General features: G+C 47.9%; 1 protein-coding gene and 1 long non-coding RNA gene across 2 annotated transcripts in view; both read left to right on the top strand.

The window, feature by feature from the left end:
* LOC310712747 overlaps positions 1-24,034 on the top strand; it is a 410,683-nt gene that overhangs the window by 263,700 nt on the left and 122,949 nt on the right. The gene's annotated exons all lie outside the window — the stretch shown is intronic.
* The window catches only part of LOC310712640 (glucagon receptor-like), a 49,023-nt gene that overhangs the window by 12,869 nt on the left and 12,120 nt on the right, over positions 1-24,034 (top strand). The window contains exons 3-9 of the mRNA XM_083515909.1: positions 1,584-1,683; positions 4,197-4,304; positions 6,491-6,612; positions 12,134-12,237; positions 15,464-15,620; positions 18,471-18,630; positions 18,860-18,920. Coding sequence (XP_083372035.1) covers positions 1,584-1,683; positions 4,197-4,304; positions 6,491-6,612; positions 12,134-12,237; positions 15,464-15,620; positions 18,471-18,630; positions 18,860-18,920 — 812 coding nt within the window. The remainder of the gene's footprint in view (positions 1-1,583; positions 1,684-4,196; positions 4,305-6,490; positions 6,613-12,133; positions 12,238-15,463; positions 15,621-18,470; positions 18,631-18,859; positions 18,921-24,034) is intronic.

Below are 24,034 nucleotides of genomic sequence, written 5' to 3'. Positions count from 1 at the left end.
GAGCTCCACTACAACGCAACAGTAACCATTTTCTATAACTATCCAATCACTGAATGTCACTTTCAATCCCTTATTTGCATATGTGGACCTGAGTGAAAACTATCTACAGTATCCCCCTGCTGGCCCAGGGTGAGAACTTCAGTACATAACACAACCAGTCTGTGCAGAATGTTGGCACTCTATATACAGAAATGAGCAAACCTGTGATATTTTAGGGAGCAGGCTAGCAGGTGGAGCCCATGACTTACACCATAGGAGCCTACACAACACAAAACACTGTTGCTGTATGTAGGTTTTATTTTATTTGTTTTTTATCTTATATTTTGGAAATATACATCCAGGTGTGTTTTTTTTCCCTTTAATTTTTTTTGGGGCCCCCAAGAGAGTGGGGTCCTAAGCTATAGCTTGTTTAGCTTCTACGTAAATCCGGGCACTGATTGTAAAGTTGGGAGGGTTGCCTAATTCTTTTGGGCCTTGGAGCACCTTTGGGAATCTAAGAAACAGACATGGGCACCACAGAAACACCCAAATCACAGCAGGAAGGTGGGCACTGGGCCATGTTCAGAATCAACCCAAACAACAGGTAAAACAAACAAACAAAACCTAATAAAGCACAGGCAGCCCACCCTGCCCCAAAGCCCTCAGTTTATTTATTTTTTTAATGAAAGGGGCAAGGTGGGGGAATGAACTTGCAAGCTGCAGGTAAAGTGCACACTAAGCAAAATAAATATACGTCCTGCTGCTGTGCCGTTGTTCAGGGGCCTGACACACAAAACTACAAGCAAAGCTTTTTCTTTGGTGTCGTGGTGAAGTGATAGAAATTGCTTTCTCTGCTTGCTTTCTGTGGACCAGGCTGCAATTTCAAGGCCCAGGTGCAAAGCTTGCAAAAAATTTAATAATAATACCGTATTTTTCGCTCTATAGGACGCACTTTTCCCCCTCCAAAAATTAAGGGGAAATGTGTGTGCGTCTTATGGAGCGAATGCAGGCTGCGCAGCTATCGCTGAAGCCTGGAGAGTGAGAGGGGTCGGTGCGCACCGACCCCTCTCGCTCTCCAGGCTTCAGGCAGCTATCCGCAAGCCTTCGGAGCGCGGCAGGAATTCCCGCCAGGCTCCAAAGGCTTGTGGATAGCATCCTGTTCTGGGGGCTGGGGTCAGGGGAAGCTCGGGCTTCCCCCGTCCCCAGCCCCACAAGCTCCAGGAGCGGCGGCGAGGTTGCACGCATCTTACCCCCGCTCCTGGACCTGTTTTGGGGGCTGGGGTTGGGGAAGCTCGGGCTTCCCCCGCCCCACCCCACGGCTAAAAACGAAACCAAGACAGCGAGCGGGATCCATCCCGCTCGCTGTCTTGGCTTCTGCCAAAGCCACGTGCAGCCTCTTTTCTTTATTTCCCCCCCTAAAAACTAGGTGCACCCTATGGTCCGGTGCGCCCTGTGGAGCGAAAAATAGGGTAATAAGTGGGCAACTAACCTAACTAAACATCAGGCAACTTTTGGAAGAGCTATGTACTCTGGACAAAACCTTTAGGTGACTAGCTGATATGTACCTGTTGTTGTTGTTGTTTCATTTCCCTCCCCTGTCGCAGGCAAGCTCCACCGAAAACTCGGCCAAAGAGATGTTTGAGGCGTGGCAGCAGTATCAGGCAGCCTGCTATCGCAAGATCCTGGAGGACCCGCGTCCCACAAGTGAGAGAGAGAGCAAGGGATCTTCTTTCCCTTTGGCCTGATCCAGCGGAGTTTTTCTTATGCTCTTAGCAGTATAAAGAGGTCTCTTCCAAACCACTGCTTCACTGAGCATTCATCCTGGTTTGTTTGCACAGTGTCTGCAGAGAGGTTAAACAGCGTTGCGTCAAGTAATTGCTGTCCCATGTTGTAAATAAAAATTGCCCTTTTCCCTTATGGGGTATCCAAGAGCCCATATAGAGTCCTTACATAGGTTCCCTATTGGTAGGAGAAGATAACAGAGGCCAACCAGAGAATATTGAGAAGCAAAGCAGCTACTAAGCTTGATCTTTATTGATCTGTTGCAACAGGGTGCTCCTCTCACCCGCAGGAGAGAGGAGGAACCCAGAAAAATGGCATGCAAGGCCTTATAAAGACTTTTGAAATTCCCACCCTGTAGATCAAGACCACCCCCAGAAACATCATACATACATCACAGAAGGGGTGTAACCTAAGACCACCCCTCAGATACATCACACCTACATCACAAAAAGGTGGTCTAAACAGAAATTTGAATGTTTTTCTCCTGTTGTTGTTTATCTCCTGTCTGGCAGGTTACTTGATTGGATTTCCTGGGGAGCCTGGCCAGTCTTTTGTAGTGATAAATACTTAGTTCCTGGGCCATGTCACACGCTCACACCTTATTCACATCTTAAATGTGCCCTTAAGACAGGATTTGTGAGGAAAGAGACAATGGGAGGTTTCCCACTTTGATCTTGCAGAGAAAACATTTGCTCAGTTTAGGAATCAGAATGGTTCCAGGTTGGTCTTCCTGTGCTGATCTATGTACGTGCTTGGTTGGTACACTTATGAACATTACCATATATCTAAGACCATAAAATTCCTATCATATCCACGCTTTCCAGTTCATTCACTTTCCGTATTGCAAAAAGTCTGATGGGGGGAGGGAGGGATTAAAGGATCTGTTTCCCAAGGTTGCTGATGAAAGGTGTCGCATGATCAAAGCTGATGAGATGCAATCTGATCATACAACCTGAATTTGACAGCATGTGATTGACTCTCCAAAAGTAGGCACAGGTTTGAAATGTCCCAACTTGCCTACCCACCCTCCCTCTCTTTCAACCTGCCTTCTCCAAGAATCCATATTTTTTTAAGTTCAAATGTCACCAAGAAGCGGTATCTTGCAAATGAAATTTCTTGTGCAAGGCTGTTTGGCCGGTACGCCGAAATTTGTCCAATTTCCCCCGAGAATGGCATTTCGCTTTATTTATTTCTGTTTCGTTTGCTTACTAAATTTGCGTTAATGCCCTTCATCCGTCGATTCCGGGCCGGTTCGCAACACGAAAACACAAGATTAAAAAAAAACACGGAATACATAATATAAACCAGAAACAACAAGAAACAAAAAAACCCATTTCCCCCCCACCCCCTCTCACAAACACGTTTTAAAGTGTATAGGTTGGACGTTTTCCGATGCCTGATTTACTTGTTAATGTTCACAAACGTGGTTCCCCAACAACTGACATTTGGAAGGTAGAGTGCTCCTGAAGGCAGAAGCTCTATGACGCCACCATGACCAGCAGTCATTGAGAGATCCCTTTCTTCCTGCTGTTGCTCTGTCCCTTAATAATAATAATAATAATAATAATAATAATAATAATAATAATAATAATTTATTATTTATACCCCGCCCATCTGGCTGGGTTTCCCCAGCCACTCTGGGCGGCTTCCAAAAGAATATTAAAATACTGTGATACAGCAAACATTAAAAGCTTCCCTAAACAGGGCTGCCTTCAGATGTCTTCTAAAAGTCTGGTAGTTGTTGTTCTCTTTGACATCTGGTGGGAGGGCGTTCCACAGGGAAGGCGCCACTACCGAGAAGGCCCTCTGCCTGGTTCCCTGTAACTTGGCTTCTCGCAATGAGGGAACCGCCAGAAGGCCCTCGGTTCTGGACCTCAGTGTCCGGGTAGAACGATGGAGGTGGAGACGCTCCTTCAGGTATACTGGACCGAGGCCGTTTAGGGCTTTAAAGGTCAGCACCAACACTTCGAATTGTGCTCGGAAACGTACTGGGAGCCAGTGTAGGTCTTTCAAGACCGGTGTTATATGGTCTCGGTGGCCGCTCCCAGTCACCAGTCTGGCTGCTGCATTCTGGATTAGTTGTAGTTTCTGGGTCACCTTCAAAGGTAGCCCCACGTAGAGCACATTGCAGTAGTCCAAGCGGGAGATAACCAGAGCATGCACCACTCTGGCGAGGCAGTCTGCGGGCAGGGAGGGTCTCAGCCTGCGTACCAGATGGAGCTGGTACACAGCTGCCCTGGACACGGATTTAACCTGTGCCTCCATGGACAGCTGCAAGTCCAAAATGACTCCCAGGCTGCGCACCTGGTCCTTCACGGGCACAGTTACCCCATGTTTACCTTGGGGTTTACAGTTACCCCACAGTTACCTTGGCTTAATCCCCCTTTCAAAAGCATTAAACGACCTCTTCCCCCTTTGCTCTGCCCTTCTTCCAGGTCTGGTGTGCAACCGTACCTTTGACATGTACGCCTGCTGGGGCGATGCTCTTCCGAACACCTCTGCCAAGGTCCCTTGCCCCTGGTACCTGCCTTGGCACCAGCAAGGTAAGTATAGATGCAAAGGCACCCAATACGGTTCGTTCATCCCTTAAGTCTTTGAATCCATTTGATTCCTTCCCCCTCTTCCTTTTTCCTTTCTCCTCCTGTGATGGAACTCCTATTTGGGGACTTCCCTGGCTTTTTCTGGCCCATGTAGGACCAGTCTGGATAGTTAGCCTTGGTGAAGACTTGATGCTTTCATCCCCCAAAAGGTTTTTGATTTGAATTTCCATTGAAATGAGGCTGCATTTTAATGTTTTAATGTTGTATTTTAATCTTGTTCTTAAGTTGTATTTCAATTAATTTGTTTTTATATCGGGTGTTAGCCGCCCTGAGCCCGGTCTTGGCTGGGGAGGGCGGGTATAAATAAAAATAATAATAATAATAATAATTATTATTATTATTATTATTATTATTATTATTAAGTCTGGGCTCCCAGCCTGGTTGCAATGTTTGCTAACTTTCAGAACTGTTGGTTCTGAAACCAAGGGGGTTGGACTAGAAGACTCTCGGGTTCCCTGCCAATTCTACAATTCAATGAGCTTTCGTGTGCATGCACACTTCTTCAGATACACTGAAACAGAAGTTGCCAGATCCTTCTATATAGTGAGACGGTGGGGAGGGGTATTACTCAGAAGGGTGGTGGGAATGGGAGATTGGCAGATAGCTGAGATGAGCCTGTTGACGACTCTTAACGACTGTAATAGGTCTTACAGGAAAAGACTGGAAAGAGAAGCTGCTGAATTGCAACTCATTACCAAACTTAAAACCATGGAGAGACCTGGTCTGAACAGAGACATTGGATTCTTATCTCATTATACATGACTAAGCCATTTTTCACCTTCTCACCCCTTGCCTTTTCCTGTAAGCCCTATTGCAGTCGTTAAGAGTCGTCAACAGGCTCATCTCAGCTATCTGCCAATCTCCCATTCCCACCACCCTTCTGAGTAATACCCCTCCCCACCTTCTCACTATATAGAAGGATCTGGCAACTTCTGTTTCAGTGTATCTGAAGAAGTGTGCATGCACACGAAAGCTCATACCAAGAACTAACTTAGTTGGTCTTTAAGGTGCTACTGGAAGGATTTTTTTTGTTTTGACTATGGCAGACCAACACGGCTACCTATCTGCAACTACAATTCTATGATTCTAAATAATAATAATAATAATAATAATAATAATAATAATAATAACATTTATTTATTTATTTATTTATTTATTTATTTATTTACTTACTTATACATACATAACCCGGCCATCTCTGGGTGGCTCCCAACAGAATATTAAAAACACAATGAAACATTGAGCATCAAAAACAGGGTTGCCTTCAGATGTCTTCTAAAAGTCAGATACAGTGGTACCTTGGTTGTCGAACTTAATCCGTTCCGGGAGTCTGTTCGACTCCCGGAACTGTTCGAAAACCAAGGTGCGACTTCCAATTGCCTGCAGGAGCTTCCTGCATGCCATTCGAAGCCGTGTCAGACATTTGGCTTCCAAAGAACGTTCGAAAACCGGAACGCTCACTTCCAGGTTTTCGGCTTTCGAGAGCCAAAACGTACAAGTACCAAGGCGTTCGAGAACCAAGGTATGGCTGTAGTTGTTTATTTCCCTGACATCTGGTGGGAGGGTGTTCCACGGGGCGGGTGCCACCACCGAGAAGGCCCTCTCTGCCTGGTTCCCTGTAGCTTTGCCTCTCGCAGGGAGGGAACCGGCAGAAGGCCCTTGGAGCTGGACCTCAGAACGATGGGGGTGGAGACGCTCCTTCAGGTATACTGGGCCTTTGAGGCCATTTAGGGCTTTAAATGTCAGCACCAATGATTCTTCTGAGCACAGCAGAATGGAATACAACTACAGTGGTGCCTTGGGTTAAGTACTTCATTCGTTCTGGAGGTCTGTTCTTAACCTGGAACTGTTCTTAACCTGAGGCACCACTTTAGCTAATGGGGCCTCCTGCTGCTGCTGTGCCACCGGAGCACGATTTCTGTTCTCATCCTGAAGCAAAGTTCTTAACCTGTTAGCGGAGTGTGTAACCTGAAGCGTATGTAACCTGATGCGTATGTAACCCAAGGTACCACTGTATTAAATCAAATTGTATTGTCATGGATATAGGTTATTTGTATTTTTATTATTATAATCAAACCATTCGTATCCTCTTGCTGCTCCCCCTCCTTCCCCCAAAACGTCCTCTGCAGTTCGAGGTGGCTTTGTGTTCCAGAAATGCGGCCCAGATGGACAGTGGGTGGTGGATGAGTCGGGGCACCCATGGCGAGATCACTCTCAGTGCGAAGCCGTCGACAAAGAGCTCCCCTTCCAGGTAAACTCATTGCACCACAAACCCCACCTCTGAAAAGCAGCGAGGAGGGAGAGAAGAGACCTTACTAAATAAGAGTCGCTCTGGATTCTTAATCCATATCATAGAATCATAGAATCATAGAGTTGGAAGAGACCACAAGGGCCATCGAGTCCAACCCCCTGCCAAGCAGGAAACACCATCAGAGCACTCCTGACATATGGTTGTCAAGCCTCTGCTTAAAGACCTCCAAAGTAGGAGACTCCACCACACTCCTTGGCAGCAAATTCCACTGTCAAACAGCTCTTACTGTCAGGAAGTTCTTCCTAATGTTTAGGTGGAATCTTCTTTCTTGTAGTTTGGATCCATTGCTCCATGTCCGCTTCTCTGGAGCAGCAGAAAACAACCTTTCTCCCTCCTCTATATGACATCCTTTTATATATTTGAACATGGCTATCATATCACCCCTTAACCTCCTCTTCTCCAGGCTAAACATGCCCAGCTCCCTTAGCCGTTCCTCATAAGGCATCGTTTCCAGGCCTTTGACCATTTTGGTTGCCCTCCTCTGGACACGTTCCAGTTTGTCAGTGTCCTTCTTGAACTGTGGTGCCCAGAACTGGACACAGTACTCCAGGTGAGGTCTGACCAGAGCAGAATACAGTGGCACTATTACTTCCCTTGATCTAGATGCTATACTCCTATTGATGCAGCCCAGAATTGCATTGGCTTTTTTAGCTGCCACGTCACACTGTTGGCTCATGTCAAGTTTGTGGTCAACCAAGACTCCTAGACCCTTTTCACATGTACTGCTCTCAAGCCAGGTGTCACCCATCTTGTATTTGTGCCCCTCATTTTTTTTGGCCGTATTTAATGCGTTTGTGCTTTAAATGTTCAGTCTTTGGTCCCCCCCCCCAAAATTTTTTTTTATTAGTTTTCACAATATTATAAACAAACAAACAAACAAACAAACAAACAAACACACAAAACAGACAAACATAAATCATAGCCTTATTCAAAATTACAGCTATTAACTTTGTTAAGTGACTTCCTCGCTTCCCCTCGGTTGAATTTCATTGCATGTCCTTTTAACGGTTTTCCAAATCCCATTTTTTATGAGATTTAACTTAAACATCCTTAGATCTTCATCTTATGGAATTAAACATATTAATTCATCACTGAACATAAATAAAATCCGAAGCCCATTAACTATCTGCAAGCTGTTTTCAGTTAGTTTAACTTAACAAATTTAACTAAATAATCATTAAATTTATTCCACTCTTCCTGATACTCCTCCTCCTTCTGGTCGTGGACTCTTCCGGTTAGGTTGGCTAGCTCCGAAAAATCCATCATCTTCATCTGCCATTCTTCTATTGTTGGTAATTCTTGGGTTTTCCACTTTTTAGCTAACAAAATACGAGCAGCAGTTGTGGCATACAAAAATAATTTAACATCTTTCTTGGGCAATTCCAAACCTGTTATTCCAAGAAGAAAGGCCTCTGGTTTCTTTATAAATGTATATTTCAACATTTTTTTCAATTCATTATAAATCTTTTCCCAGAAGTCTTTCACCTTGGGACAGGTCCAAAAATGTTCAGTCTTTGGAAAGCATTGCTACTGAGGGCTGCTGCAAGCCATAATCCATCTCACGAGTAGATTAATAGACAAAAACTCAAACTAAAGATATCTCCTACCAGTGTACAAAACTTTCTGGATGCTGTGAATATTGTGGACTTGAATTTTGATGATGATGAGTTATCTGGACAGATTAATGCTTTTGGTGTGTGTATAATATAATATAATATAATATAATATAATATAATATAATATAATATAATATAATATGATATAATAATGTTTAGGGAAGCTTTTAATATTTAACGGACCACTGTATTTTAATACTTTGTTGGAAACCGCCCAGGGTGGCTGGGGAGACCCAGCCAGATGGGCGGGGTATAAATAAATTATTACTATTATTATTATTATATATAATATAATATAATATAATATAATATAATATAATATAATATAATATAATATAATATAATATAATATTACTTGAGAGTTCACTTGTCTCCTGTACAAGGTGAGGAAGGGATTGTTTTAAACCCTTAAAACTGTGTTAATTTTTTAAAAGCCTTTCTTTAAAAAGATTAATTGACTAAAGTTATCAAATTATGCGTGACATGGGCAGAATTTAATCCACTGGTTTTCCCCCCAGATTGCAGTATAAAATGTAATTCTGTTGGGGGTCTGTGACCATAGTAGAAAATTGGGAGAAGGGGAAAGAAGGAAGTAAATATGCCTTTCCTTCTAACAAACGGCATCAGTTTTCATCCATTAAACTCTCAGTGATCTTCCACTTCCATCCCCACCTCAAAAAAAAGCAGCTGCACTGAGGTTTTGATTTACATGATAACTTATTTCCATGTACCTGCTGCACTGAGAAAAGGCAGATATTCAATTAGCTAAAAAGCCTTGAATCGCTGGATGGATCTTTTTCCCTTTTGCAAATGAATAATGGCACATTATTTTGAGAACCAAACATTTCGCCATCAAAATTGGAAGTACCGGTAACTCTGGGCAAAGAAGCCTAAGGAGGCCTTTTGGATGCAGCAGAATACCCTCTGATATTTCTCCGATGAAAATAGGGATGTCCATAATAATAATAGTAATAATGGTAATAGCCTGCCCATTTGACTGGGTTGCCCCAGCCAGTCTGGGTGGCTTACATCATAATAAAACGTTAAACATTAAAACCGTCCCTATACAGGGCTGCCTTCAAATGTCTTCTAAAGATTGTATAGTTACTTATCTCCTTGGCTTGAGGGTCGCATAACTCCATACCCTCCAACATTCCTCCGATGAAAATAGGGATGTCCTAAGGGAAAGGACGTGGGTGGTGCTGTGGGTTAAACCACAGAGCCTAGGACTTGCCGATCAGAAGGTCGGCGGTTCGAATCCCCGCAACGGGGTGAGCTCCCGTTGCTCGGTCCCTGCTCCTGCCCACCTAGCAGTTCGAAAGCATGTCAAAGTGCAAGTAGATAAATAGGTACCGCTCCGGCAGGAAGGTAAACGGCATTTCCGTGCGCTGCTCTGATTTCGCCAGAAGCAGCTTAGTCATGCTGGCCACATGACCCGGAAGCTGTACGCCGGCTCCCTTGGCCAGTAAAGCGAGATGAGCGCCGCAACCCCAGAGTCGTTTGCAACTGGACCTAATGGTCAGGGGTACCTTTACCTTTAGTTTAGACAAAAAGCAAGAGGTGATACGACAGGCGCTTATAAAATGATGCATTTCATGGAGAAAAATGGATAGAAACAAGTTTTTCTCCCTCTTAGCACTCGTAGAACGTGTGGATGCCCTGTGAAGATTCAGGGCAGACAGAATCAGAGAACCGTAGTGTGGGGAGGGACCCTCAAGGATCATCCAGTCCACCGCACCGCAACCCCAGAGTCGGCCACGACTGGACCTAATGGTCAGGGGCCCCTCCCTGGAAAATGGGGACCCTGGGAAGCTCTGCAAGTGCTGCAGTCTCAGTGGATGAAACCTTGTCTGCAATAATAATAATAATAATAATAATAATAATAATAATAATAATAATAATAATAATAATTTGTTTGTTTGTTTGTTTGTTTGTTTGTTTATACCCCAGCCACCTGGCTGGGTTTCCCCAGCCACTCTGGGCGGCTTCCAACAGGATATTAAAAACACAATACAGTGGTGCCCCGCAAGACGAATGCCTCGCAAGACGGAAAACTCGCTAGACTCGCTAAGCCGCTTATCAGCTGATCCGATCAGCAGATAAGCCGTTAAAAGCCGCTAATAGCGCTAATCCGCTAATCCGTCAATGGGCTTGCTTCGCAAGACGAAAAAACCGCTAGACGAAGAGAATCACAGAACGGATTCTTTTCGTCTTGCGAGGCACCACTGTAACACATCAAACATGGAAACTTCCCTAAACAGGGCTGCCTTCAGATGTCTTCTAAAAGCCAGATACAGTGGACACTCGGATTGCGAACGTGATCCATGCGGGATGCACGTCCGCAGCCCGCAGCAGCGCATCTGTGCATGCGTGGGTTGCGAATCGGCGCTTCTGCGCATGCGCGACCGCCGAAACCCAGAAGTAACTCATTCCAGTACTTCCAGGTTCCGGCGGTCTGTAACCCAAAAAAACCACAGTGTCTGTAACCCGAGGTATGACTGTAGTTGTTTATTTCCTTGAAATCTGGTGGGAGGGCGTTCCACAGGGCAGGTGCCACTGCCGAGAAGGCCCTCTGCCTGGTTCCCTGTAACCTCATTTCTCACAGTGAGGGAACTGCTAGAAGGCCCTCAGAGCTGAACCTCAGTGTCCAGGCAGAACGATGGGGGTGGAGATGCTCCTTCAGGTCTACTGGGCCTTTGAGGCCATTTAGGGCTTTCAAGGTCAGCACCAACACTTTATTATATTTTTTTTTATAAATTTTTATTGATTTTCCAAACACATAATAAAAACAAACTATACACAAGACAATAACATACAAACAAATAAACACATATAATTTCTTAGTCTTATTTTCATACACCTTACTTCCCGGACTTCCCCATACCTTCCCTTTTCTGCATCCTTGTTTCACATTTCTTCAGCAACTCCTTAAATCTAATTAAAAAATTCCAATCACTTTCATTAGATTCTTTTTTCTTTAACTTATTGGTTTCAGCTGCAATTCTCTATTTCTTAGTTCCTTAACATCTTAACACTCCTCAATTTTACAACAGTTTTTAAGATATATTTTAAATTTCTTCCAGTCTTCTTCCACTGTCTCTTTTCCCTGGTCACGGATTCTGCCGGTCATCTCTGCCAATCCCATGTAGTCGATCACCTTCGTCTGCCATTCTTCCAGAGTGGGTAGTTCTTGTGTCTTCCAATACTTTGCCAGAAGAATTCTCGCTGCTGTAGTAGCGTACATAAAAAACGTCCTATCCTTCCTTGACACCAATTGGCCGACCATGCCCAAGAGGAAAGCCTCAGGTTTTTTAGAGAAAGTCCACTTAAGGACTTTCTTGATTTCATTATAGATCATTTCCCAAAAGGCTTTGATCTTCGGGCAGGTCCACCAAAGGTGATAAAAAGTACCTTCAGTCTCATTACATTTCCAACATTTATTATTGGGCGAATGGTAAATTTTTGCAAGCTTGACTGGGGTCATGTACCACCTGTAAATCATTTTCATTATGTTTTCTCTTAAGGCGTTACATGCCGTAAACCTAATACCGGTGGTCCATAACTGTTCCCAGTCAGCCAACATAATGTCATGGCCAATATCTTGTGCCCATTTAATCATGGCTGATTTCACCATTTCGTCCTGTGTATTCCATTTCAACAGCAAGTTATACATTCTAGACAGATTCTTAGTATTGCAGAACCAACACTTTAAACACTCTTTCCTTCCAGACCTTTTGCTGATAAGCCTATTAATAGTGATGTTTTTCCTGCGTCACTTGCAACCTGCGATAGAGGTGCCCTTTTCCGCTGAGGTGTATTCCAGCTGTGCTTCTGTTTCTCCCCAGAAACATTTGTGGATTCTGGAGCAGTTTCGACTGATGTACACAGTGGGCTACTCCCTTTCGTTCGTGGCTCTGCTTGCGGCCTTCGTCCTGTTGGCAGCTTTCAGGTATTGAGAAAGACGACAAGGGGCACTGCCCTCCCCTGGGTACCACGCAGGAAAAATGAGAGGTATTGAAAGATGTGGGTGTGTGGTTTGATTAATCACATCTGCCAAGAGAGGCTTCCGCTAAGGCAGGGGTCAGCAGACTTTTTCAGCAGGGGGCCAGTTCACTGTCCCTCAGACCATGTGGGGGGCCGGACTATATTTTGAAGAGGGGAAAAAATGAATGAATTCCTATGCAAAGATGCATTTTAAATAAAAGGACACATTCTACTCACGTAAAAACACCAGGTAAAAAGGTAAAGGTAAAGGGAACCCTGACCATTGGGTCCAGTCATGGCTGACTCTGGGGTTCTGGTGCTCATCTCGCTTTACTGGCCGAGGGAGCCAGCGTACAGCTTCCGGGTCACGTGACCAGCATGACTAAGCCGCTTCTGGCGAACCAGAGCAGCACACGGAAATGCCGTTTACCTTCCCGCCGGAGTGGTACCTATTTATCTACTTGCACTTTGACGTGCTTTCAAACTGCTAGGTTGGCAGGAGCAGGGACCGAGCAACGGGAGCTCACCCCGTCGCAGGGATTCAAACCTCCGACCTTCTGATCCCAGAGATGCATTTTAAATAAAAGCACACATTCTACTTGTGTAAAAACACCAGGCAGGCCCCACAAATAACCCAGAGATGCATTTGAAAGAAAAGGACGCATTCTACTCATGTAAAAACACGGTGATTCCCGGACCGTCTGCGGGCTGGATTTAGAAGACGATTGGGCTGGATCCGGCCCCTGGGCCTTAGTTTGCATACCCATGCACTAAGGCATGTCTCTTAGAGCAGAGCAGAGCAACAGCTCCCCCTGCTGACTATTAAAGAGTTAACCACACAGTGCACATCAATGCACTTTTGTGCGGTTCAGTAAACACTAGTGCAAGGATGGGATATGTAGGGTGTTAGAGGAAGCGTAGTGCCTCTGGTGCAGACACGTCATGCTCCTTCTGGGGTAGTTTGCCCACCTTTGGGCCTCATCCTGCACTCAGCTCTCGCCTGTGGCTCCTAGAAGCTGTCAGCATGTGACAGCTGCCACAACTTGGAAACAGCTTCGACTGGGTTAATTAGGGACTTCCTCAGGTGGATTGAGTGGATGAACAGAAGAGTTTGGATTTGATATCCCGCTTTATCACTACCCTAAGGAGTCTCAAAGCGGCTAACATTCTCCTTTCCCTTCCTCCCCCACAACAAACACTCTGTGAGGTGAGTGGGGCTGAGAGACTTCAGAGAAGTGTGACTGGCCCAAGGTCACCCAGCAGCTGCATGTGGAGGAGCGGAGACACGAACCCGGTTCACCAGATTACGAGTCCGCTGCTCTTAACCACTACGCCACACTGTGGGGCCAACGGTCAAGAAGGCGGGATATCTTTGGGTGAAGAAAAAGGAGGAAACCCTGCACAAATCCTAAGATAACCAAGATGAAATAAAAAAATTCCTTCCAGTAGCACCTTAAAGACCAACTAAGTTAGTTCTTGGTATGAGCTTTCGTGTGCATGCACACTTCTTCAGATACACATGACACACTTCTGCATGCACACGAAAGCTCATACCAAGAACTAACTTAGTTGGTCTTTAAGGTGCTACTGGAAGGAATTTTTTTGCTCCTGCCAACCTAGCAGTTTGAAAGCACATCAAAGTGCAAGTAGATAAATTTTGACTATGGCAGACCAACACGGCTACCTATCTGTAACTATAACCAAGATGGCGCCTTGTACGCCTCCTTCCGGCAACTCCTGCAGCCAGCAATGTCCAGGCAACACAATGACCATGTACATACGCAATAGACAATCTTTATAGAATTCCTTCAAACCATAACAAGTCCAAAATGAAATCTTTAGTCTCATAGTCTCTGAAAATCTTTAAATGAAGCGAGGTACTTTGAATGATGAAAGACAAGCTGTGAAGCTTTGTGTATTCAGCAAATATGATGTCCAACACTGAACAGTGATTCCAGATATTGACTACTGTTTCGTAGAATTCTTCGTCAGTGTGATGGGACGAGATAGAATTGCTTCATAAACCCATCCTGTATCGAATGAATTTATGTGACTACATTCTTACACGAGCACTGTTCCACAGCGTTTGATATTTTCATTTACCTTCATTCATTCAAAACAGTAGTCAATATCGGGAAATTAAAGCTTTTCAGAGACTTTGAGACTAAAGATTTCATTTTGGACTTGCTATGGTTCGAAGGAATTCTATAAAGATTGTCTATTGCGTCTGTACATGGCCATCGTGTTGCCTAGACATTGCTGACGTTCTCCTTGCAACACGGGAGTTTGTCTGGTAACTTCTGCAGCCAAGCTGGTGGCAAACATTTTGCTCTGCTTTCCTTTGGACCACATCAGCCAGGCCAAGAGGGGGGTTTGTTGTCGTCTAAGCAGTCCAGGACCCCCATGCACACTGCTAGTGCAGTGTTTTTACTTCACCCCCGGAGGCATACTCCATTGTCTCTTGAGACAGACAGGTGCCAACAACAAGGCTTTTATCCTGTATTTTTATCCTTTGAACCACCCTGAGCTCTCTCGATTAAATTTAATAAATAATAAAACAAAAAAACCTAATAATAATAATAATAATAATAATAATAATAATAATAATCATCATCATTTATACCCCACCCATCTGGCTGGGTTTCCCCAGCCACTCTGGGCGGCTTCCAACAGAACACTAAAATACAATAGTCTATTAAACATTAAAAGCTTCCCTAAACAGGGCTGCCTTCAGATGTCTTCTAAAAGTTTGGTAGTTATTTTTCTCTTTGACATCTGGTGGGAGGGCATTCCACAGGGCGGGTGCCACTACCGAGAAGGCCCTCTGCCTGGTTCCCTGTAACTTGGCTTCTCGCAGTGAGGGAACCGCCAGAAGGCCCTCAGCGCTGGACCTCAGTGTCCAGCCAGAACGATGTGGGTGGAGACACTCCTTCAGATATACTGGACCGAGGCCGTTTAGGGCTTTAAAGGTCAGCACCAACACTTTGAATTGTGCTTGCAAACGTACTGGGAGCCAGACCAGTGTTATATGGTCTCGGTGGCCGCTCCCAGTCACCAGTCTAGCTGCCGCAAGTGCAAGAATGAGATTTGGTTTCTGTTAAAACCCTGTCTAGCAGTCTTGGATCCTGGCAGATTTGGGGCACAACTGACTTCTCCCTGACCCCTGCCCACTGTTCTCTGCCCAATTCCAGGAAACTCCGTTGCATCCGCAATTACATCCACATGAATCTCTTTGCGTCCTTCATGCTGCGGGCCGTCTCCATCCTCACCCGGGACACCTTCCTGCGGCTTCACTTCCCCAAGGACTTCCAGGACGAAGGGGACCTCTCGCACCTTCCTTTGGGACAGGTATCATTGCAACTGCAATTTGAGGGAGGGGAGGTGGGAGGGGTCCAGCCGGGACCAGAGGGGCAGCATGGGCGTCGTGTTAGGAGATCCTGGGCAGACAAAAGAAATTAATTTTTCAAGCAAGGCATAAACTATGGAACTCACTCATGCAGAAGGCGGTTGCTAGAAATCGAGGGAGGGGAGAGTGCTCTTGTGCTTTCCAGTGTGGTGTAGTGGTTAAGAGCGGTAGTCTCGCAATCTGGGGAACCGGGTTCACTTCCCCGCTCCTCCACATGCAGCTGCTGGGTGGCCTTGGGCCAGTCACACTTCTTTGAAGTCTCTCAGCCCCTCTCACCTCATAGAGTGTTTGTTGTGGGGGAGGAAGGGAAAGGAGAATGTTAGCCGCTTTGAGACTCCTTCGGGTAGTGATAAAGCGGGATATCAAATCCAAACTCTTCTTCTGCTTCTTCTTCTGCTTGGTAGGTTTCTCCCGGGCATCTGTTTGTGAGAATTGGATGCTGGACTGAATGGGCCATTGCATGCTTCTCAACCGTCGCAATTTCATAGAATAGAATAGAATCATAGAATAGAATCATAGAGTTGGAAGAGACCACAAGGGCCATCGAGTCCAACCCCCTGCCAAGCAGGAAACACCATCAGAGCACTCCTGACATATGGTTGTCAAGCCTCTGCTTAAAGACCTCCAAAGGAGGAGACTCCACCACACTCCTTGGCAGCAAATTCCACTGTCAAACAGCTCTTACTGTCAGGAAGTTCTTCCTAATGTTTAGGTGGAATCTTCTTTCTTGTAGTTTGGATCCATTGCTCCATGTCCGCTTCTCTGGAGCAGCAGAAAACAACCTTTCTCCCTCCTCTATATGACATCCTTTTATATATTTGAACATGGCTATCATATCACCCCTTAACCTCCTCTTCTCCAGGCTAAACATGCCCAGCTCCCTTAGCCATTCCTGTGGGGCATCCCAGAATTACTGTCAGGCTGCTACCAGCGACTCCCACGGCCAGTTGCCCAGGAACGAAGAAAGACAAGGAAATGTTCCTTGTCGTCTGCTTTTTATTCAGAATTTACAGAATTACAGAATTTACAATTTACGGAATTTATTACAGTATTTACAGGGTTGTAAAGACTGCGGAGAGAATAATTGGGTGCACTCTTCCCACCTTGGATCAAATCTATGCTTCCAGGTGCCAGAAGAAAGCTGCAGAGATAGTGCAGGATAGTGCGCACCCCGGAAATGATCTCTTTCAGCTTCTGCCTTCTGGAAGAAGGTACAGGGTTATAAAGACTAGGACTAGTCGCCTGAAAAACAGTTTCTATTCAAATGCCATTTTGGTTTTAAATGCTTGTTAAATGCAGTGTAAGGTAGTCTCTATGTGAGTATATTGTATTCAATTATGGGGTATCAGAGTTTTTAGGGGGCAAACCAGGCTGGGATAGCAGGGATAGCAGGCTTGTTGGTTTCTGAATGTCTGATGTAGATTTTCAATTTTGTTGTTCTATTTGGGACAATGACAATAAAGATTATCGTATCGTAGAGGCTATAGAACCCAGACCCTTGGATAATGGCGTTGTCCCAGGTGAATCTCGACACACACCCCCCCCGTCTCTCCCACTTCCTCATTCGTCAGTCTCATTATCTCTCCTATGGGTGCTGATAAGTGCCCCTCTGCCTTTGAGCTCTTTGCTTTCCTACTTTCAAGGCTCGCTGGGTTCTGGGAGAGGGGAGAGATCTGGAATGCTTTCTAAAGACAGTTCCTCTTCCTCCTCTCTCAGTATCTCCCAACTTTCCGCCTCATCTGCCTCTGAGCTGTGACCTCCCTCAAACCCCTGTTGTAAATCTAAACTGTCTTCCTCTTCCTCCTCCCTGGAAGGGTCAGGATGGGGTCTCCACCATTCCTCCTCTGCTCTTGTTGTTGTTTAGTCCTTTAGTCATGTCCAACTCTTCGTGACCCCATGGACCAGAGCACGCCAGGCACTCCTGTCTTCCACTGCCTCCCGCAGTTTGGTCAAACTCATGCTGGCAGCTTCAAGAACACTGTCCAACCATCTCGCCCTCTGTCGTCCCCTTCTCCTTGTGCCCTCCATCTTTCCCAACATCAGGGTCTTTTCCAGGGAATCTTCTCTTCTCATGAGGTGGCCAAAGTCTTGGAGCCTCAGCTTCAGGATCTGTCCTTCCAGTGAGCACTCAGGGCTGATTTCCTTCAGAATGGAGAGGTTTGATCTTCTTGCAGTCGATGGAACTCTCAAGAGTCTCCTCCAGCACCAGAATTCAAAAGCATTAATTCTTCGGCAATCAGCCTTCTTGATGGTCCAGCTCTCGCTTCCATACATCACTACTGGGAAAACCATGGCTTTTACTATACAGACCTTTGCTGGCAAGGTGATGTCTCTGCTTTTTAAGATGCTGTCTAGGTTTGTCATTGCTTTTCTCCTCCTCTGCTCAGTCCCTGATAACTACAGAAGCTATTCCGGGCTTTGGATTGCATCCCGAAATGTCCAGCTTTGGGGGCTGGTGCTCTGGCACGAATCAGCTGGCTCCCACGAGAGCTCGGGAACCAAAAAAATGAGCGTTCAGATTCTCCTCCTCTTCCAGTGTGGTGTAGCCAGTGTGGTGTAGTGGTTAAGAGCGGTAGTCTTGCAGTCTGGGGAACTGGGTTCGCGTCTCCGCTCCTCCACATGCAGCTGCTGGGTGACCTTGGGCCAGTCACACTTCTCTGAAGTCTCTCAGCCCCACTCACCTCACAGAGTGTTTGTTGTGGGGGAGGAAGGGAAAGGAGAATGTTAGCCGCTTTGAGACTCCTTCGGGTAGTGATAAAGCGGGATATCAAATCCAAACTCTTCCTTTTCAGGCTGTGGCCGGCTGCCGGCTGGCACAGATCTTAACCCAGTACTGCGTCTGTGCAAACTACTACTGGCTCCTGGTAGAAGGCCTCTACCTACACAACCTGCTAGGACCAATGGCCTTTTCGGAAGAAAGCTATTTCTCAGGCTACCTGCTCATCGGATGGGGTGAGTTAGCTGCCCAGCGCCAAGTCCTGATGGAAAAAGAGACAACGGGAGAACAGTGGTGGTTGCGAACATTGCGGGAGAGCTTAATTCAGGGGCTGGGATGCTCAGTAATGGAGGCAACAGTGCTCAAAGCTACCTGTAAAACGAAAGGGAAGCATGAGAGGTAGAAGGCAATTGTACCCATTATCCAGATACGTTAGTCGAGTCCTCTTAATTCTGTCTCTTGCAGGGGCACCAATCCTTTTTGTCATCCCTTGGGTGATTGTGAGATACCTCTATGAAAACAACGAGTAAGTACCTGGGCCAAAAAAATCTTCTACTTCACATTTGATGTCTATTTTTCTTAGGGTTCTAAAAGAACTTAGATTGCACCTCTAGAGTAGTGGCTATTTATCATGCCAGAATAGGACCAGGGAACCTCAACGGGTGAAATCAGTTTACAGGGTTGTCACAGGATAAAACAGGGGCAGTGCTTATTCCGTAAACTCCTTGGAAGAAGGGTGGTATAAAATTGCTCTCAACGACTTAAAGGTAAAGGGACCCCTGACCATTAGGTCCAGTTGTGACCGACAAAGGTTTACCTTTGAATAAACATGGACCGCGCCCTCCCATTTCAACATTTCAACGTCTCCTGATAACTTTTATATTCTGTCAGAATGCATCTTTCCATAATAGCAATAATAATAATAATAATAATAATAATAATAATAATAATAATAATTTAATATTTATACCCCGCCCATCTGGCTGGGCTTCCCCAGCCACTCCGGGCGGCTTCCAAAAGAATATTAAAATACTATAATACATCTGTCAGGGCTGCCGCCCAGTCCCAGCTCACATAGGACCAAGTCAGCCAGCGTTCAGTTTCAAAGAGTCTTTATTGGATTACAGGTTCCATTTCCAAACTGCAACGTGCAGCCCTACTTCTTCTAGGTCAGAACGACGAAGACCCGTCTGAGTCTCCGCCTCTAGCGCACCAGCTTAATACCCTAGCCTTGCTCCACCTCCTGCGCCTTTCCTTCCGTCTCTGGGTCCTCCTGCCCCCCTGGGTCTCTCCTTTCCTACTCTCTTCTGACGCGGACCCCCCTGACCCTTCCGCCTCCTTGCGGCGGGCTTTGGGACTCGGTTCACTCTCTGGGCTGCTGGCTGCGCCAGCTTCCGTTACATTTGAACTTGGCGCGCGCGCCCAACTCTCCACTTTCCTCTTGATCGTTTCCTCGCTCCCCGAGGTGGGCGTGACTACTCCTGACTCATGCCCTCCCTCCTTCTGAAAGTCTCCGGAGCCCGATATCTGGTCCCCTTTCTCCCCGCTGCTCCCGGCTGGGAACGTGGGTCCCGATCTCCAACTGCTGCTTTCTGATCCCTCTCTGGACCCTTCTTCCTGGGGTGTCCCCCTGCTCTCCCCCCTTGCTCTGGCTGCTGGCGCTCCCTTCTGGGAATCCTCGGACTCGCTAGACAGGCTCGGTGATCTCGGGTCGTCATCCCCACTCATCCTTCCTTCGTATTCCTCCCCCTCGCTCTCTGTCTCCTCCCTTCTCTGCGTCTCTGCTCCTGAACCCCTGACATCCATCCCCCCCTCGAAGCCCCCCCTTCCCCCCTCCCCGCTTTCAAGGGTGGTTGGTGGGTGCTCCGTCATCACGGGAGTGAATGTCGGATACAGTTCGCTCCCCGTTGCTGGCCGCCAACTGAAGACCTCCGAGTCTTCCTCCCCGCGTTCGTCAACAGTGGTCTCCTCCGCCTCCATCTCGGTGCCGCCGTGCTCGAAACCAAGGTCCTCCCCGCAAACGTCCATGTCCGTCTCTGCGTCTGTCGCTGGACCTGGTGTCTCCTGCCACTTCCGGCGCCACTGCTCCTCTGGCCGATCGTCCCACCAATACGAGTTGTCGGACGCCGAACCCTCCGGTGACCCCTCTGGGGAACGTGTGCGCGGTGCGGGTTCCCCTTCCGAGTCGAAGCCATGGAACGTGCTGGAGGAAAGCGTGGGCGTGAACAACCAGTCGTCGAAGAAGCCCGCTGGCATAGGTCTGTGTGGGAAAAGGGCATGAAACTCATCCTTGAGCAGGGGTTCCTCCAAGGCGTAGTCCGGCACCCAGCTATTAGTACTGGCCCGGGTGCCCTCCCTTGCTAGTAGATATTCTACTCCGTCTTCCCCCCATCTGGAGTCCAAAATCTCCGTGACTTCGTTGATGGGGTCCTGCTGTGGCAATCTTCCCACCTCCGTCCGCTCCGGAGACTGACTCGGTGCCGTTCCTGGTTCCTGGAACCTGTGCGGTGCCCTGTAGGGAGTGAGCACCGACCTGTGGAACACCGGATGCATCCTGGAACCCTCTGGTAGCACCAGCCGGAAAGCCACCGGGTTGATCTGCGCTTCGACTCGGTATGGACCGAGTTGCTTGTGCCCTAGCTTCCTCTTGGCTAACGATCGGGTCGGCACCGCGTGGGCTGCCAACCAGACCCAGTCTCCCACTCGGATCTCCTCGCCAACTCGCCTGTGCTTGTCAGCTTGGACCTTGTATGCGTGCTTCGCCAGCTCCAGCTGCCGTCTGAGTTGATCGTGGACCTCTTGCAACTCAGATGCGAAAGCGTCCGCCGTCTGTGGTTCCCCTTCCCCCACTCTGTCCAGTCCCGGGAAGGTTCTGGGATTCCTCCCATTGTTGGCGAAGAACGGCGTCACCCCTGTGGATACGTGTTTCGTGTTGTTGTAGGCGAATTCGGCGAGCGGCAGGTAATCCACCCACGTCGCCGGCTGTTGATTGGCATAGCATCTCAGGTACTGCTGCATGATGGCATTGACCCTCTCCGCTTGCCCGTTGGTCTGCGGGTGCCTTGCCGATGTCAGGTTGATCTTGACGTTCAGGAAGCCCATCAGCTTTTGCCAGAAATTCGAGATGAACTGGCGTCCGCGGTCGGACAGTATAGACCGTGGCAGCCCGTGCACTTTGAACACGTGATCTATGAACAATTTGGCTGTTTGTTCTGCCATGGCCACCTTCGCACACGGTATGAAATGTGCCATCTTGGTGAACAAGTCCACCACCACTAGTACAGCTGTCTTGCCTCTCGAGCTGGGTAGATCCGTGACAAAGTCCAGGGCCACCCTCTCCCATGGTTCAAACGGCGTTTGCAGCGGTTCCAGCAGTCCCGCCGGTGGTTTGTGCACCGGCTTGGCCCTCTGGCAGGTGTCGCACCTCGCGACGTAGTCCGCGACTTCCCCCCTCAGTCTGGGCCACCAAAAGTCTCTTGCGACCAATTCCACCGTTTTTTCTGTGCCAAAGTGCCCGGCCGTGGGTGCGTCGTGCAGCTGCTGCAGTACCCGGGCGCGAAGTTCGTCTCCCGGCACGTAGACGGCCCCTTTACGTAAGAGCAAGCCGTCTCGTATCTGGAACTCGTCGCCCTTCGCCGTGCCCTTGTGCACCTCTGCCATCTTCGCCTGCGCGAATGAGTCGTCCGTCAACGCCCTTCGCACCGCATCCAGGTCTACTGTGGCTGAAGCGCACGCCCACGCTGTTGGCGCGAAGATGTGCATGGCCGCCGCTGGCGTCGCCTCTTCGAGGTACTGCGGTTTTCGGGACAGGGCATCCGCCATGATGTTGGTGTCGCCCGGGACGTACTCAATTCGGAAATTGAAGTCAGCAAAGAACTCCGCCCAACGGATCTGCCTCTGGTTCAGGAACCGAGCCGTGCGCCAGTGCTCCAGATTCTTGTGGTCCGTGCAGACCTGCACCGTGTGCTTGGCGCCGATCAGGAAGTGCCTCCACGCCTTGAAAGCTGCATGAATGGCAAGCAGCTCCCTATCCCAGATGGTGTAGTTCTGCTCCGACTTGCTGAGCTTTCTGGAGTAGAACGCCCCCGGCCTCCAGACCCCCTGCGGGTCCTTCTGCAGCAGTACCGCTCCCACTGCTCTATCGGACGCGTCTGTCTCCACCCTCAGCGGTCTGCTGGGGTCGATATGCAGCAGTTGCTCTTCCGACGCGAAGAGACGCTTGAGTGTCTGAAAGGACCGCTCCGCCTGCTCCGTCCAGATGAATTTCTTTTTCTTGGAGCTTAGCGTGTCCGTAATAGCTGCCGTCTGCATCGCGAACCCCTTGATGAACTTGCGATAGAAATTGGCGAATCCGGCAAACCTCTGGACCTCTTTCCGGTTGCGCGGGCTCTTCCAATCCAACACCGCACGAACCTTGGCGCTGTCCATGGCTAGCCCCTTGTCCGACAGCTTGTAACCCAAGAAATCCACCTCCGTCGTGTCGAACTGGCACTTCTCCAGTTTGGCGTACAGTCTATGCTGCTGCAGCCTCTTCAGCACCTCCCGAACGTCCTGGTCGTGTGCTTGCTGCGAGTCAGAGAATATCAGGATGTCATCCAGAAAGCAGACGCACTTCTTGTAGAGGAGTCCCGCCAACACGTGATGCATAAAAGCTTGAAAAACGTGGGAGCCATTTTGCAATCCAAAAGGCATAACTCTATATTCGTAGGTGCCCAGAGGCGTGAACATGGCTGTCTTCCACTCATCGCCCTCCCTCATACGGATGAGATTGTACGCTCCTCGCAGGTCCAACTTGGTGAACACGCGTCCCTTGCGCACCGTCGCCAGCAGGTCGTCAATCCTGGGCATAGGGAAATCGGAGGGCTTGGTCATTCTGTTTAAGAGGCGGTAATCCACGACCAATCTTTTTTGGGGCGTGTCCTTTTTCTTCACGAAGAAAACAGGACTGCCCCCTACTGCGCTGGACTCCCGGATGAAACCGCGCTGCAAATTGTGATCGATGAACTGTTTGAGTTCCTGTAGTTCGTCCTCAGACATGGAATATAGCTTCCCCTTCGGCAGCGTCGCCCCTGGCAGGAGGTCAATCTTGCAGTCATATTGCCTGTGCGGTGGTAGCTTGTCTGCCTCTTTCTCGCAGAAGACCTCCAGAAAGTCCGCGTATTTGTGGGGAACTGCTTGCAACGTTCCCAACTGCAGTTGTGAGTCCTCCTCCTCCCCCTCCTGCCTGGGCAGGATGCAGTGTTCTGCGCAGTAAGAGGAGCCGAAGATCAGCTGTCTCTGGTACCAAGCCAGCGTTGGACTGTGCCTGTCCAGCCAACTCATGCCCAACACAATGGGCGTGTCCGACAGTCGGGTGACATTAAAACTGATGACTTCCCTGTGGTTACCAAGTTGCATCACCATTGGTGGCGTCTGCTTCACCACCTGCCCCCCTAGCAACTCTCTGCCATCCACTGTGACGACTTGCAGGGGCAGAGTGGCAGGCAGCAGCTTTATAGCGTGCTGCTCCACAAAATCCTGTGCTATAAAGTCTGCGTTGCTTCCAGAATCCACAGAAAGCGGCACTTCGATGGTGACTCCATTGGGTAGCTGGAGAGACGCTGTGAGTTGCACTACTGGTTTGGGTGGGAGGGGGTCCGT

Source organism: Podarcis liolepis, assembly GCF_965112155.1.
Source record: "Podarcis liolepis genome assembly, chromosome: 7".
Lineage (NCBI taxonomy): Eukaryota > Metazoa > Chordata > Lepidosauria > Squamata > Lacertidae > Podarcis > Podarcis liolepis.
Note: the sequence above shows the minus strand (reverse complement) of the source record. Positions and strands in the feature narration are given on the sequence as shown.